The following is a 17,865-nucleotide window of genomic DNA, read 5'->3' as shown; positions in this document are numbered from 1 at the left end:
TGTGACTTTTAATGATTTGTCTGTCTACAGTTTATGTCAAAAAGTGAATAACAAATTCTAACACAAGCTGTGCATACAAGACGTGCTGATAATGTACAGCAAATGTGTCTGTTGATGCAGTGGTAGTGAATGCAGGCTTAAATGGGTGGGTGTGCTACTACGATGCAATCACAACCCTTCTATTCATTGTACAGTTTATTTTGGTTATTCTTGCTGTCTAAATAAGTATGGTGCATTTGTAATATCACATCTCTATCACTACAAGGTCTGTCTACCATCTTGTTTACAAGCTAGGCCTACTCTGTTCCTGCTTGAAGATGTGCTCTGTGGAGTTACACTGCTGTGTTACCTTGGACTCAGTTTGATGCTCTGTTTTGTACCTTCCAACAGATCCTTTTGCAGCTGTAGGCGTTGCGTTATGTGGCAGCTGACTGAACTGTTTAGTTCAACTTTGGGTGACTGCTATAAAAATCATTCAGCTCACTTCTGCTACAAGCAGTGTTATGTTATTTACACCACTAGAGTGCATGCTCGAGTCTTATACATGCCACAAAACAGGTCCCTCTTAAAGGTTTGAATGAACACACATACAGAACATACATTTCACAGAAATCCCCTTTGTTCTTGGGTTGCAAAATTAACGTGTATAAACAGGAATTAATGGGAATAAACCCAATATTTTTAATATTGCTTGTTATAATACCGTCAGTCTATAACAGGGAACTTAAATGTAATTGAAAAAACATTTTGTAGCATAATCTTGGTTAAAACAACCTGATTTAATGCAACTTCAGCTGAATGTCCTCACTATATTCGGCAATGACATGCACGCACACAGTAATAAGCATAGGCTACTACATACAACATTTAGTTTTTAAAATATGGGAGGGGGGGTAATACATAACCCATTGCTATTAACCTATATGTGTTAATTGTATAGCCCACTTGTTCTTGATAGGCTGGAAACAATAGACAGCGCTGATGGTTACCTTAGCACGCATATAACCATAATCAAAGACAGCATGCTAGCTACCTTCATATGTTAAGCTAAAGGTCAATGGTTTGGGCTACTACTTAGCCTACTGCAGGGCTATTGAGGCCACACCCATTGCACAGATCATTTCTAAAATCCAACATTCTACAGCAGATTGAAGCTGATTGAAGACAGATTGAAGACAGTACTGCATTTGAGCCCAAGGACTACATCTCATCCAAATTCCCATAATTTCTATGAATTCCCATTAAAGTTTCCAAATTGGAATTCTTCCAAAATTCCACAGCTAAACTTTCCATGGAAAGCAATATTAAAAATATCCAGTTTATTCCCATTAATTCCCGTTAATTCCCATGAAAGTTTCCAAATTGGAATGTTTTCAAAATTCCCCAGCTAAACTTTCCATGGAAAGATTCCTGAAATTTACTGGAAAATTTCCACCCCTTTGCAACCCTACTCCTAAATAATAAAAGATGGTGTATACTGTATGTTCTTTCATATGTTTGATTTATGTATCTGTGCTGCTGGCACACAGTGAACCTTTGGTGGCATCATTAAAGGAAAATTTGCCACTTTTTATGTGGGTGTCAAATCAGTGTTGATGGTAAATGTAGCCGATTGAAGTAATAAATTCCTCAGTATATTGACCAAGAAAGCTGAGTTTGCAGCTGCACAATCTGTTGTTTTTCCTTCATCCAGAGTCGTGTCATTTGACATGACAGTAGTCATGTTTCCATCTAAGTGTCAAGTGAATTTTAAGCAAACTTTTAAAATGTCGTAAAAAAAAAAAAATTGATTGCGAATTAGAAGCGTTTCCATCAACTGGTTTAGAGTGAATAAACTAGACTAGGCAAAGTGTAGTTTCATCACAAGTTGACGTTACGCATGGTTGTAGATTGCAAACCGGCTTGCTAAATCAAAGAGTTTAGAAGCTAAGTTCTTTGGCTAAATGGAAAGGTAACATTGGACAAGTTGGTCACCTGTGCAGAATACAGGGTTGTAGCAGAGACATTTGGTGTCAGCAAGAAAACCGTTCACCGCTGTGTATACGCGGTGTACAGGGCCAGACGATTCACCAATCGAACCAATTCGTCCATTTATCCGACGTGGCTGAGGCCCAGGCTATGGCGCACCGCAACGCCACTACGCACCTTGGGCCACAAGTGTACGGCGCACTGGATGGGACCCGTTTCCCGATCCTTCCCCCATCCGATGGATACCGTGACTATAGTCATGTAGTAACATGTTCGCTACGTCACAACTTATTAGGCAAAGCTGTTTCCATCTCCCATTTTGCGCTTTAACTTTTTTTTGCAAATTTTAGGAAGTTTTTTTGAATTTTGCCATTGCCATTAACATTTTCTAATGCAATACTTAAAAATGCAAATAAAAATACATTGATGGAAACATCTTAGTTGGAGGCAAGGAATAACTTAGGTCGCGGCCATATGGCCAAACACTTCTATCCCATCACATTAGCTAGCTAGCAATTATTCCGCAGGAACGCTAACATTAGCTAACATTAGCCAGCTAAAACCACAATATCACAATATATTTCAGATATCAGTGTTTCCCCAACTATTTTTTTCAGCACCGGTGGGGGGAAGGGTTTGGTTGTACCTCTCTGTGAAATATGACAGCTCAGTAGCTTGGAAAATAGCAATGTGGCCACTGAATTTGATGAATTTTTTATGTTTATCAGAACATAAAAGAGACAAGAATTAGCTAGCTAGCATCCCTTCACCTCCACCGCTGCTAGGATACTACTTTGCCAGTAGTAGAACATACTACGTACACAGGATACACTACACAGGAGAAAAAAAGCTTTGACCAAGGGTTGTAAAAGACAGAGATTTATTTGAAAGCAGACATCTGCTCAGAATTCAGAGTAGCTTTTTCCAAGTTGAAAGCAGAGGAAAAAGGTCTAGTTTAGCAATTTAAATGGATCCTTTGTATGAAGAAAGCAAAGCGTGTTATTTCCCCTCTAATGTATCGTCAGCCTGACTATGAGACTATGAGTTAATGAAAAAGCTTTTTGCAGCTAATGGCACGGCTGTGGTGAAAGCAAAATTTGTAGAGACAGGAAAAATAAGTGATATGAGGAATATGGGCTGTTGAGACATGACTGCCCAGATCTAGTCCCTAATTTCCTGAAATGGGAGGGTGTTTGGTAAAGCATACATTTTGTGGGCCAATATACAATTCTGAATATTGAAAAACTACATTTACATGACATTGTTGATGATCCTTAATTTGCAATTAGAGCAACCTAGTTTATTGATGGATGGATTCAAATGTAGCAGATTTTTCCGCTAAAAAATCATTCTGCGGAATCTACTTCAGCATATTATAAATAGGTTTCAAGATTAGTAATGCTGTTTACGCCAAATTCCTACCCTATCTATGTTATGTAAATTAAAAATAGAAAGTTCAGACCACACCGCCTACAAGGGTTTAAAGGGTGTAGACAGCGTCAGGGGTCACAAGGTTAAAGTGCTATCATGGTACACACTGAGACTGCCTAAAACGAAGCCTGACTGGAGACTGACTCCACTGGCCTCTATTCACAAGGCCTCCCACATCCGATCACACAGAGGTCAATGTAAATCAGCCTATTGTTGTACACTGGGCTTTCCTACATACTCATAGACCACTGATACTTTCAATCAATGTTAATGCCTGTCCCACAAAGTCTTTTCTTTTACAGTATTTAGAATGGAGATGAGATGTGAATTTACATTCAGAATGAATTAATGATGTTCTTGTTGATGATTGTTGTAGGCTGAAGTTCATACTTCCAAACTGTCCATGCTACATGGCATAGTAATCCTGTTTTTTAAGGATGTCAACCACTTTTTGTTCTAGGCACATTTTTAGCTGTAAGAAATTCAGTATGAAATGATGAATTGGAATGATGAATGATAAGTCGATGAGCAATGAATGTGAATGGGCCCACACACACACACACACACACACACACACACACACACACACACGTAAGCAGACATTTGCAGTGGTAGTATGTCAGTTAACCTGGAATCTATCTATCTATCCATCTATCTATCTATCTATTTACCATGCCTGACAGAAACGCATAACTTTAGGCTTAACAACACCTTTCAACAGTTTCCACACTTCCATAAAAGGAACATTGCACAGTGTTGTGATAAATTCTGAGTAATGGCCATTTGGGGATGAATGGGCTTAGCTCAGAGAATCCAAACTTACTAATGCATGTAGACAACCACACAACTGACTTTCATCAAAGCACACACCCGCCAGGTCGCTATTTCAGAAAACAAACAACTAAGAGAAAGGAATAGCCTCATTGTTGTTCTTCTCATGCTTTGTGAGACCCTTTCCGTAGCAATGGAGACCCCACCTCTGATATAGATGGAGGAGGGAAATCAGCCTCCAATGGATTTGTCCGTATTCTCTCCATTATTGAAAATGTCGGTTGTACAACTTCCCATGTGCACATGGAGACAACAAGTGTGATTCCGGAGAAAAAGCAAGCTTACATGCTCTTGAGAAAGATGGGAGTCAGCTGGCTGGGCACCAGATGGATGCACACACACACACACACACACACACACACACACACACACACACACACAACCCCCTACTCCTTTTAGAAGGAGCCTTGTCTCCACGGTGACTGAAGACAAAAAAGAGGCCCGGCACAGCTGGTTTTTAGCAACCAAGAGAAAGAGGGGGTGGAACAGTGAATGAGTGTTCAGATGTACAGACGGGACAGAGGGTGAGGGGGGGGGGGAGTCAGCGTAAGCAGCAGTAAAAGAGTCGATTTGGGATTTGTGGTTGGAGGTGGTGGAGGAGAGAGAGGGAGGGAGGGAGGGTGAAAGAGGAGGAGAGGGAGGAGGTACACAAACTCCCTGAGAACAGGAGTTAGTAAGGGGGAGAAAGTGGACACACACCGCAGGGGCAGCAGTTGCAGTCATAGGCCTACAGTGAAGAAACGGCTGCTGATACGCCGAGTCAAATTATCTCACACAACACCTATAGCGCTGGTCTCTCAGTCTGAACTTGAGCAGGCTCATTAGAGGAAGAGCCGTAGACAAGCAGGCAAACAAGCGTCAGAAAATCATATGAGAGCAGTGAGAAGAGGGGGAGGGTGAAAACAAGAAGCCGGAGTAGTCTGTGAAACATCGTGGGGACGTGTTTATGTACAGCTGAGTTTGGTTCTCCTTGCAAAGACAAATTAACAAGTGGAAACAGTGACACAAATAAGTGAAGCACACATTCACAGCAGAGGTAAGAACCTGTTTTTTTTTACTTTTCATATGTTACTTGTCAACTTTTTTTTAAATTCAAAGACCGTTGTAATTTTCAGCAAGTCAAGATAAAAATCTAAGGTGAAGAGAGAGAGAGAGAGAGAGAAGCTGGTTTTTAGTGACAAACTTATTTACAATACCATAACCAAGATTCAACGCAAAGACGTTATTGTCTTCTTCATTACAGTAAGATTTCTGCAGCATGTTTTGGTATTTGACTATGTTCTGCTAACGATTCAACCTGGGGTGGGAGTGCAGCGGAAGGTAAAAACAAGTGGACATTGCAGAGCAGAGAGGGCCAGCTGCCGAGGTCAGACATTCTTCGAGACTCTCCACTCTGACAGGCGGGTGAGATTTTCACAATCAGCTGGAGAGCTTCCAGAAAACCAAACATGAATGTACACACCCAGGAGGTGTACACAGTATGCATATATAGCAATATGAATGCACTTTGGAGGTAAAACATTGGAAATTGATTTCTGGAATCAAATTGAGCAACTAGCCAGTGGACACAGTATTTCTGCACTGATGTCAGGAAACGTTTCCTCCTGTAAGAGCTGCAGACTGTATGCAGTATGCCAACCACAAAAGTGAACAACAAAAAACCTCTTTAATCAGTGTAAGGCAGACGTCGTGTCTGGTGTCACACATACACTTCCTGAACAAATAGATAACATCAAGAACAGATAAGAATCGGTAACCCATCTATTTTTTTTATGGTTGTTCATTTTGTATTACTTTCTGGAAATGTTTTGAAAATGATATAGTATTTCAAACATCACATACAATTACAACTGAAGGGAAACATATTATTACATATTTTGAATGTAAAGATAAGAATGTATGTAGTATTGAAAATCTCTTTATTTTATTAGGCAAGGTCCATATTCATAAAGCAACATTTTCCAAATCAACACCATGTTTTACATTTTTATTTTTGTATTTTAATAAGTGATATATACTCAAATGTATTTAATTAAGAACTTAAGAATTATTATTAATGAGGTTTGCAAGTCTGTCTCTTCTGTACTTATGTTTCTTTCTTTTTTTAATTATTACTTTCTTATTTACTTTCATATTGTTATTTGCACTTATGTATGTATATCTTTATGTTCACTGACTGTGATAACTGATTATAATTTGAATTCTAAAAAAAAAAATAATACAAAAAAACATAACATCAGAACCGCAAATTATCTAAATAATATTTTTTTGTTTAATAATAGTTGTCTTATGTAGACCTACTTGATTTACTGTATGTCTATTGCTCTTGATTTATCATTGAGAAAAGTATCAATTTGAGCCTCGTGAAACGTATTCATTCATATTCAGCTGTTGCCTAGCAACGCAAGTGCCAGGAATTCTGAGGTACAGTTACTAACGCTAGTTATTGTTGCTGATATTTAAAAGTTACATCAAAATAAGCTACTTGAGCCAACGAACAAATGATAATTTGAATGTAACATGGCATGTTGTTCACAAGTGTCCAGTGGTGTGATGCCCGCTTTTCTCCGGGTGAGCAAGACCTGAACGTGAAAGCTTGCTAGCTGGTAAGATAGACACGGTTAGCCTTAACGCTAGCTAGCTTAGCTAAACTAAATGTTCTTGCGTTGCTTATTTTTCCATAGACGTTATTTGTAATTAAGAACTATCTATTTTGATGAACCGACATCTTGGTAAGTTAGTTTGTTATTCCACATAACTAAGTTAAATGAGTTAGTAGTTTAACAAACTCCTGCTAAGCGTTAACTAGTTTTAGCTAGCTACACAGTAAAAGTAACGTTAGCAGTAACGTAGCTAGCTAACTGCCGTATCAGCCCTTGATTCTGGTGGCGTTCACATGACTTGGTGTGTTCAAGCTGCCTTTGAATCACATTTAAATCGACTTGATTTTACTGTAATATAAATATGATATAGTAGATGGACTTATATGAGCTATGGACTGTTAATAATAAAGATAAGGTTTATATATTTTTTAAACAAACTAGTTAAAAGAAAAGTTAAAAGAGCACATTGTGTTGGTAGTTACTGAATTTTCCGCCGGCATCCCCTGATGATCAGGGAAAGGCAGAGCGCAGAATCTGCATGAAATCATTATATGTGTTTTGTGTATTTTGCAACTTGCAAACTTGAAACACTTTTCCCATATTCACAGCTTCTGTATCTAGCTAGTTACTCCTCTCTTTCTTTGGAGGGGGTGTGTGTATAGAGTGCACAGTGTTGGTATGACCATATATTATATTGATCATTGTTCCATTTTATTTGTAAGTTGTAAAGTAATAAGTAAAAAAGAAATACAAGATATTAAATAGTAGTCACAATATATGAAACACCCAATGACTCATTAATGAAATGAGTGTGTATCATTACAGCACACACTCACACATTTATTCAGAGTTGATCTCTGATGACTTCAGTGTCCTGTTATGTTGCCATTTCACAGCCATGTGTCCGTATCTCTTGTGCAGCCTGTCTAGTATCGGTCCCACCTCACCCACACACAGCTGCTCCAGTGAGGATGACAGGCCTCAGTCTTGAAATGCCAGGCCTGAAATAGTCTGCTTTGTTTATAATTAAAACTGAACATGTAGGCCGGTGCCTTCTGTGTGTGTGGATTCAAATGTAACCAGGCTGGAGCAGGAAGTCACACCCAATTTGGACACGTGGTGTATCCACACACACATACAAACACTGGAAGTTCATCAGTGGGCTGATAAGGGGTGCTGATATATAATGAGTGAGTACTCCCAAAGCACATAGAGTATTTAGGGATAAAGGGCTTGCCCGCTAGGCCTTGAGGGGTAATTGCAGGGTGGAGGTATAAAATTGCAGTAGTGAAGGGTGGAGCTGAGGATGAAAATAACTTCTACATTTATACATTCAGAGCATCTTTTCACCAGAAAGTGAGACCATCCATTCACTGTACCGTCTTGTTTCCTTTAGGTGTAGCTGTGTGAGCTCTATAAAGGCCTGTTTGCCTCCCTGAAAGCAAAACCTGAGGCATTTGTTTTCTAATCTCTGTGTGGGACCTGCATCCGAGAGTCAGCATGGTGAATCAAGAGGTGGTGGATATTCTTCAGAAGGTGTTGATCAAACTGCAGAATCTCCCACATGCCAGTCCTCTGGAGCTGGGAGCCTTCTTGGTGCTCATCCTGTTTGTTGGTGAGTTTCCTCTGTTAGCGACAGTATATGACACTGATGCATTTGAATAATGTTCACTGAAAGAAGCGTAAAACACTGCAGGGTCATTTGATAATGTTGAATTGGTCACTCGTTTCATATTACGCATAGTTGACCCATGGTTCATATACAATTATAGCTAAATGCAGATTTAAATATGATACAAAACTCTTCCCTCAGCATGTGCTAACCCAACTCACCCCCCCACCCTGTGTCTTCTGTCCTGTGTCTCCTTTTAGCCACGTTTCTCTTGTTGATTGTGCTGTCCTGCTTCCACTGCTGCTGCTGTGGAAAGTCAAAATACCAGGCCACCAGAGTACAGCCTGTCTAAGGATGAGACAGAGAACACACTCCGTCCTTCCTTCCATCCTTCATGTAATCACCCACACACACACCGTTACATAACCGGAAATGCGCCTTTTCAGAGTCATTGATTTCTTGGAGGAAATCATACAAATAAAATTCATCAACTCAAGGATGGGGACTTACTTGCATAATATTTCCAGTTTTGGGACAAAGACTGGATGTACATTCCAGAGAGAGAGAGAGAGAGAGAGAGACATGCCACTGGAATCCATATAAATCAGAAGAGTGGCACGACTCATCAAGATTCATTTCAGACCAGTACAATGCAACACTGTGTGGCAGCCTTGTACAACAACAAAAACCTAACAGTGGAGCAAGTGATTTAAAAAAAGGAAGAGTAAGAAAGCTGATTTGTGTTTGAATGTCACCGTGACTCCGTTATTAGAATAAACTGGTTTGGTATCCTGTTGATATTCATCAAGGATATGAAAAACAACATGGAATATGTACAGACATTTTAACTTGCGTTTGTGTAGAAACTATCCAGTGTAAAAAGACGTAAGTGCGCCCTCTGCTGGCTCAGTGAAGAGTGTCTCTTTTATTTTTGCTAATTGTGCCAATGGAAAAAAATAGCTTTTTATTGTTTGACGTACAACAGTTAAAAATGTATTCTTGTTATATCGTGACATAGTGGATTGTTTTTGTCCTTTTTACCGAGGCATTGCCATATTGCATTTGTTGATGTCACTGAAATGTAATAAATGTTCAATATATATAAAAATCAAATATAATACTGACTTGTTTTTTTTTTGTACAGGATCAAATGTAAAGATTTAACTATCTGTTAATCTGTTAAAGCATGATATGATCCCATCTTCTAAATTCATGCAGTATTTGCATGATTTTATTTCAATAATTGCCTCCACTTTACATCAAAATAAGCTCTGGTATAAATCCCACCAGAAAAACACTCTATTGTATGCATACCTTATCATCACAGATCTGTCTTTTGCCTCCACCAGTCAATATTTTAAGTAAACATTAACCAGGGGCAGTTTGCTTTTACTTTGCCCTGCCCACACAGAGCAACTGAAAGTGTTACCTGAAAGCAGAATTGTTGCCATTGGAGTTTTACAGAATGCCTTGCACAAACTGATAGTAAACGGTGGTGTTTTGGTTATGTTAAAATAGCTCCAGGGCTGCGTGGGGATCAGAACAGTAGCTGAAACCATTTGTTCTCACACAATATATCCCCGCGCTGTTAGGAGTCACTGAGCCGTGAGAGGATCGTTTAGTGGAACATGGCCGTGGAGAGGTGAGTTTCCGAACAGAAATGTGTCGGGTGACAATACCGTTTAACAGCCGATTTCAATGTAGCATGCTGATAAAAAAAAAAACTTTTTTTTTTTAAATTGTTTTATAGCTGTTTTATATGTTTTATCATCAGGACATAATGTGGCTCCAAGGGTTCTATTAAGCTTTATTAGTGGAAACTAATGGTATCCAACAATATTATCTCATTAGTTTAATTTCCTGATCATCCATTTGAGCTTTTATCTGGTTTGTGTCTTCCTGTACAGTGTTTCAGAGCAGCAGAAACCCACAGGGTCACCTGAGGACTGGGTGGAATGGTTTCTGTATCGGCTGCATCAGGAGCCGTGGGCACTGGGCGGTTTTGTGGTCATAGGAGTGTTTGTGCTGGGAATTCTGTCCCTGGTCACATTCGCGCTGCTGTATGGGTGCTGCTGCAGCCCGAAAGAGAACCAGAAGAAGAAGCAGAAATCAAAGGAGGGAGTGATCTAGACGTGTGTGAAGAAAACTGACTCACATGTGTAAAGCCTATTGTAAAATGAACGTTGACATGATGGAATATTTGTCTAAATGTACCTGTCCACCTTTGGGTAATTTTTTGTGTGTGCTGTTTTCAATTTTTGTATGTCGACTGTGACACCATAAAGAGAGTGGGACCACATCATTGTGATCAAATCTTGATGAAATCTTCCATCATTTTTATTTCACATAAACTTGGCTTTGTAGTCAGTTATCTTCATGAACTACATCCACCAGGCTGCAGTATAATGTAGTAACTGTGTATGCTGGTAAGGGGTGATGGTCCAGATTTGACTAAATAATATTAAACATTGGCAGCACACCATTACTTTCCTATATGTTTACAGTACTATAACTACTTTTTGTTAAATTTTATTTTCAAATATAATTGACTGATATAGCAGACATGATATTGAAATAATCATAACCATCCTCAGTCAAACATTTGTACAACATTTAGTAATCAATTCATTTTTTTGAATTGCCAACATTATAAAGGTTCTTTATTGACTTGTTAACAACTTATTAACTTACTTACTTAAAAAGCATGCAAATGTCAGCAATGTCAGTCCAGGTGCATACATAGTGACTGTTTTTATATGTGTAGGAACAAAGGTTATTAGCAGGTCTAACTTAAAATATGTCTTTTAATCTGCAAATCATCAAATCAGTGTCTGCTTACCGGAAGTTGAATGTGGTTTATTTCTTTAGATGCATATTAGTAAGCCCTATCCATCCATCCATGCACAGGAGTCTTTCAAACATTTGAAAGGCTAAGGTGAAGAAGAAAAGCCTGGTTTGGTGGATTTTTTTTTTTTTTAAATGCCACTACAGCAGTTAGACAAGCACAGTCAAAATAATTTTCATAAGATATGAAAGTTGTGAGTGCATGTTTAAGCCTGCATCATGTATTACTTTGATTCTTTAGCCTACTATCTTTCTCCTCTTTTCTTTTGACTCTTTCTGGGGGTGGGTTTGTACAATTGAAGGGTTTTAGCTGTACAGTAGCAGTAGCCTAGTCTATGGTCTAAAATCATGTCTAAAATAGATAGTTTTTTTATAAACAATCTTTATTAAATCTTTACGATACAAACAGTACAGAACAGCATAAACAATCAGTCATTAATACAGAAAAAAACACATTAGTGAAGAGAGCCAGGGGGAGTATCAAATAAAAACATTACAAATAGAGCATAACTGAATGGTTTTAGCAGCTTTCTTATTTTTTGAGTCATAGATGGTTTTGATGTACTGCTCCATTTCCTTACCAAAAGCAATAAAAGAAGGTTTAGAGTTACTAAATTTGGCTTTGTGAATATGATATTTCCCTAAAATGATCAATAAGTTAACTAGATATATTTCTTTCTGTTTTTTACTTTGTGGTCATGGAAACCAAACAGTACATCTTTCCACAACAAAGAAAAATCTGCGATAAGTTTATCAGTAATGTATCGAGATAGATCCTTCCAGAAAGTGATGTAATAGGGACATAGGGCCAAAACAGGTGAATCATTGTTTCTGGACATATTCCACATAGAGAACAGTTAACACATATGTCAAGCTTAAACCTAAGGAGATAATGCTTAGCAGGATGATACCTGTGTATGATTTTGAAAGACACTTCTCTTACTTTATTCGTAAGGAGGTACTTGTAAGGAAGATTCCAAATATTCCCCCAATTCAGGTTGTCAACAAAGTTAGACCAATAGGGAACAACATTAGGGGTGCTGGTGACCTCTCTCTGTAATAAACAGCGAATGTTACGATTATTATTTCTAGCTGTGGAAGCGAAACACATATTACCAATTGAGGTCAACTTGGGGTCCAACGCTGGTAAGCAAACTGGTTTTCCAGTCCCTTTTAAGAGAGTTAAAATACCAGATGGGATGGCATCCATAACAATTGCAAACTCTCTTGGGGTGATTGGAATGCCAAAAGTATGAAGGAATTCAGAATAATTCAGCAATGATCCATTATCATTTAGTAGTTGGGACACTAGAATAATGTTATTATCAAACCAAGTTTTATAGAATAAAGATTTATTCTTGAATTTAATAAGCTTATTATTCCAGATGAGGCACCTATGTGGGGAGAAATTATGTTTGTAGATTAATGACCATGCTAAGAGCATTTGTTTGTGGAATTTAGATAAAATTAAGGGAATTTTTTCTATTTTATAATCACACAAAAGTAAATATTCAAGACCACCAACTTTAGAGAAAATATAGTTAGGAATAAAATTCCATGTAGATGTGGGATTTATTAGAATCTGCTTTATCCAATTTATTTTAAAAGTATTATTAAGGGTTGTAAAATCAAGAAAGTTAAGACCACCACGTTCAAAGGTGTTCATAATAACAGATTTTTTACATAATGCGTCTTGTTTTTCCAAATAAAATTGAAAAGTAATTTATCAATGGATTTACAGAGCTTTTTGTTGACAAACAGGGGGATAGCTGCATAGGTAAGACGGGATAAACCTTCTGCTTTTGTCAACAATACTCGTCCTTTCAAGGATAAGTCTCTCTGCAGCCATTGATTAAGCTTTTTCTTTGTCTTATCACTAATCAAATTAAAGTTTTCAGAGCATCTCTCCTCCTCATTTTTCATTATAGTAATCCCTAGATAAGTAATCTTATCCTTGATTGGTATGTTACAGATCTGGGAGGTGTCGCTTTCTTTAAGGGAAAAAAGTTCACATTTCTTCAGATTTAAGCAGAGTCCAGAAGCTGCGGAAAATAATTATATTGTTTTGATAGCGATTGGCACTTGGCTGGCATTTTTTTTAAATAAATTAGTATCATATGGTATCATCTGCTAGTTGGGTGAGGATAACTTCTCTTTCTGCAATTTAAATTCCTTTTAAGGCACTATTTTTAATATGGGTGGAAAGAAGTTGTGTACATAAAATGAAGAGGTAAGGAGAGGCAGGACAGCCCTGCCGGATGCCTCTTTGCAACTCAAATCTCGGCGAAGTCCCATTTTTTACTCTGATAGAGCTATTGCCTTTGCAGTACATTGTTCTATGAGGACTACGTACTACATCCCAGTGCTACGCCGGTGCGACGTCAGTGCCTACGTAATACAGTTTCCGTCACTGACGTTTTTACTTTGCGACCGGGAGTTTATGCGACGCATACAGTAATGGCGAGCGGTAAAAAGAGTGTCCTGCTTTCCTCTTTGGCAGACTATGGAGACGATTCGGAGCCTGACTCCGACTCCGAACCAGAAGAGACGGGTAACTGATACCAAATGTAACAGGTTCTGTGGTTCTATGTATAAAGGCTAAAAAACGCTGTCTGTTGCTGTGCGAATCTTACCCCGGATTTCATGTGGCAGCTAACGTTAGCTTGTAGCTAGCTCACTTAACGACAGCTAGTTAGTTTACAGACAATGTCTAATTTATTCAAGACGTGTTTGTTTTTTTTGAATAAAAGAAACATGAACCTACAAAGTTCAGTCATATAAAGTTATTTCAGCAGGGTCTTATTGGTTTTGTTTTGGTCTTGTTGATTTCCCTGACACATAACGTTAACGTTGGATAAAAAACGAGACGTTCACGTTATTTTGTTTTGCTATAAAGTTACTGGTTACTGGTACTTCTTACCCACAGATTGTGTGTGTGTGTGTGTGTGTGTGTGTGTGTGTGTGTGTGTGTGTGTGTGTGTGTGTGCGTGTGTGTGTGCGTGTGCGTGCGTGCGTTCGTGCGTGCGTGATAGTGAACGTTATGGCCGTATTGTATTAGTTAGCTATGTTATGTATTAACGTATGTGAATAACGTTAATATATCGACATATTAACATGAAGTCAACTGTACACTATATCTGTGGTTATGGCTTTGTGATGTCTTCCTGTATCCCTGATGCACTGACACTGCTAGTGGGCTTGGCAATTAATGCTGAACCAAGACATTCATTCTGTCTTATTTCAAAGCCAGCTGCCAGTGATGGTGTGAAGTATGTACTGTATGTGTGCACAACTGAATTATGCATGTGTGTGTAGGCCTGTCACGATAACAAATTTTGCTGGACGATAAATTGTCCCAGAAATTATTGCGATAAACGATAATATTGTCATCGAGAGACCATTTGCATCTAATATAATGATAATGTCCAAATAATAGGCCTAATACTAATAATACTACTACTACTACTACTACTACTACTACTACACCTTTTCAAAGATCAATACACTTTTATTTCTAAAGAATATTTAACACTGGAACTGGAAGACATTTTAAATATCCACAATATGTCTTTGATCTCCTTTGGTATGTCGTCTTTCACGCTGATGTAGGCTACAGTTGTGGAATTGCCGTTTGTGACACGTAAGTTCTCAGACTAGAGACTCTGTACTACATTTTACAATTATTTAACACTAAATATTACATTTAAATAATATATAATAAAAAATAAAATCTAAAATGTATGGCTAGCTGCCACGTGGCGAGTAAATGTACCAAAATAGTTCTGGTTTTCAGCCTTCATTTTGGCGAAGGTGCGGCTTCTACCTCTGTATCGGTCGGAGCTCGTGGCCGGCGCCGACACACACAGACAAACACACTTTCCACATCCGGCTGTCCCGGACAGCTGTAGGCTTGTAACCGTTAATGTTCGTTTGCGTTTGTCGGACACATGGAGCCACTTTCCTGAAACCGGCGTTAGACTGAAGAGTCCACAGCGTGCGCGTTAGGCGTCCGGATCCTCCACAGTCTCAACCTGCGGTTGTCGGTTGCTGTGTGGTTTGGAATGAAACGGAGAAAACGGGACGCCGAGTAACACGGTGGATATCGCTCATATATACTTTTTTATTTTTGGCGCCTTTAACTGCAAAGTGCTGCAGGAAACCCTGCTCCAACTTCTCTCGTCTTCCGCCTGGAGTAGCGCTACCACCACACAAAGACCATGCGCCGTGACAAGAGGGTTACACAGCTTACGGTAAGGAACTAGTCCTCCAGTCTCTTTGGTAGAGAGAGAGAGAGGGGGAAACGAGGAAAATAAACAAGCATCGAAACGAACCGGCCGGAAAAATTATCGAGCTTTTTCTATTTTCTTATCATGCGATAATCTTTATTTACGACAAGCGACACGGTGGAACTAGGAATGACAAGATGTGGAGATGGACTGAGACAGGAAGGAAAGAAGAACATGGATGGAACCCACAAGGTCTGGAATGACAGGAAGGAGTAAAAAACTGAACGAACAGAAGAATAGGAAGTGTAAGTACCAAAAAAACTATGGAGAAGAGAGAAGAAAAATGGACAAAGGAAAAAGATCATAAAGAACAAAAGACATTGGGCCAAAGATCCGTCTTAAATGTAATAGTCTACTAATACACATAAACATAAAAAATAAAAAAAAATTTTATATAACCAGTATAAAAAAATATTTTTTAGTAAATATAAATTTAAAGTTTATTATCATGGTTTTCGGTGTTATCGCGGCATTTTTAAAAGTGTGTTCAATATGTTCAGAAAGAACTGATAGGCCTACACAAGCTGAAATAGTTTCAAAAAGTGTAACAGTGTTTATTATATAGGGCTGGGCACTGAATGTCGATACTTTTATGGCACCGAAAAAAAAATCTCCGATCCTATGAGTATCGAAAAATTATTAATCTTTCGGTGCCAAATTTTGGTTCCAAAAGCGTCTGAACGCTTAAGCGCAAGCTTATCTGTCCTTTCTGCATACTGACAGAGAGCAGAGCTCCGACCGACACACACACACACACATACACATACACACACACACACACACACACACACACACACACACACACACACACACACACACACACACACACACACACACCCGGAGAGGTGTGGGCCGAGTAAACTACGTCGTCGGCTCTGTAGTTTTGTTGAAGTCACAGTGAGTCACAGCAATGCCAATAAAGGGGTTTCAAGTGTGGTTACAGTTTTTCAAAACTTCAAGCAGATATGTGATATGATATTAATGGCGAGCCGAAAGCTGTCGCGGTGCCGTTGACGTAACACTTCCTCTTAGACAAGCAGGCACAACGGTGGTTTCTCTGCCCTGATGACTGACTGACAGGCTGAGCTTGTAAGGCAAGGCAACTTTATTAATGTTACTCTGAGTGAGCAGTGTTACCTGAATTTTTACATTTTGTTAACTGTTTTGATTCACAATTAAGTTGGAAAATAAAAGCTTTGTGTTTAATGTATTTTTGTTGATGTTGAAATGGATTTTAAAACATATGGTATCGAAAAAAGTATCGTTAGGAACCGGCATCGAAACTGAGGTCTCGAAATTGGCGCCGGATCGAAAGATTTTGAACGATGCCCAGCCCTATTATTATATTACAAAAGTATAGGCAATAGGCTTGTAAAAACTATTGAAAACTGTCTGAAACACTGGCCGGCTGTAGGGGGTCCGGTAAGAACTTGAACCAGAGATGTCTGACTTTGAGATCCAGGAAGATTTATTTACAACTCCAACATGAAGTTAACTATGAAGTTGTATTTGACGTTACATGTGAAGTTGGAATGTGGTTCTGAAATATAAGCAAATAATAATGTACATTAATAAGCATCTGACTTAGCATGAACATTATTTACCAAGACTAAATGTTATAGCCACCAGCATATAACAAGAAACAATACTAAGAATTACATTCATTTCTCTGTAATAAGTAACCTAAATGTAACATATTGCTCAGTAACACAGACTGAGAATAAGCCACATCTATTACAGCACACATATCCATAACAGAGCAAACATTGTAATACACCTTTAATAGCTAAGCACGTGGCTCCACAGCGCTAGTCTGTTTACTGGCATTGCACGTTGCTAGCAAATTGCCCTAACACAACCTGAATATCACCACGTGGCTGCACAAGTAATATTAAACAATCTGCACATCTATCAGCTATGCAATAAGAAACACAGCAACAGCAATATTATCAAGGCAATAATATATCTCTCTCTCTCCATATAAATGTCATGTCGTAACACGGGCTAACCTTATCTACATCGTAGCAGAACACTTTTTGAAATATGAATAAATGTAGCTTTAATGTTTACACAGATAACAAGGCACTCAAACCCATGACAGTTTAACAAGCTACAGAATAGTTTTAACTCACGTTCTGGGCTACACACATCACTTCAACAAGTCCAAAAACGGGAAAAGAATGATAAAGAAAAAAAAAAGTCAGTTTACAGCTGCTGTTCTGTCCCCTTCTCCTCTCTGAGCGCGATTGATTGGCAGGAGATCAAAGCGCTGACTCTCGTCACTGATTGG

The 17,865-nt window shown here is 38.7% G+C and overlaps 1 protein-coding gene across 4 annotated transcripts; it reads left to right on the top strand.

The window, feature by feature from the left end:
• Positions 1-4,892: 4,892 nt before the first annotated feature.
• On the top strand, positions 4,893-9,563 carry smim5 (small integral membrane protein 5). 4 transcript variants are annotated; one of them, XM_039789405.1, is made up of 3 exons: positions 4,893-5,266; positions 8,230-8,448; positions 8,706-9,563. In XM_039789405.1, the coding sequence occupies exons 2-3, from the start codon at positions 8,334-8,336 to the stop codon at positions 8,795-8,797; spliced, it is 207 nt and encodes a 68-aa protein (XP_039645339.1). In that variant the 5' UTR covers positions 4,893-5,266; positions 8,230-8,333; the 3' UTR covers positions 8,798-9,563. The 4 variants fall into 4 exon arrangements, with proteins under 4 accessions (XP_039645339.1, XP_039645343.1, XP_039645342.1 ...); XM_039789409.1 differs by lacking the exon at positions 4,893-5,266 and adding an exon at positions 6,595-6,654; XM_039789408.1 differs by lacking the exon at positions 4,893-5,266 and adding an exon at positions 6,673-6,801.
• The last annotated feature ends 8,302 nt before the right edge of the window (positions 9,564-17,865 follow it).

The sequence above is a fragment of the Perca fluviatilis genome, chromosome 21 (genome assembly GCF_010015445.1).
Source record: "Perca fluviatilis chromosome 21, GENO_Pfluv_1.0, whole genome shotgun sequence".
NCBI classification, from domain to species: Eukaryota; Metazoa; Chordata; class Actinopteri; order Perciformes; family Percidae; genus Perca; species Perca fluviatilis.
The sequence above is the reverse complement of the archived record's forward strand: the minus strand, read 5'-3'. Positions and strand labels throughout refer to the sequence as shown.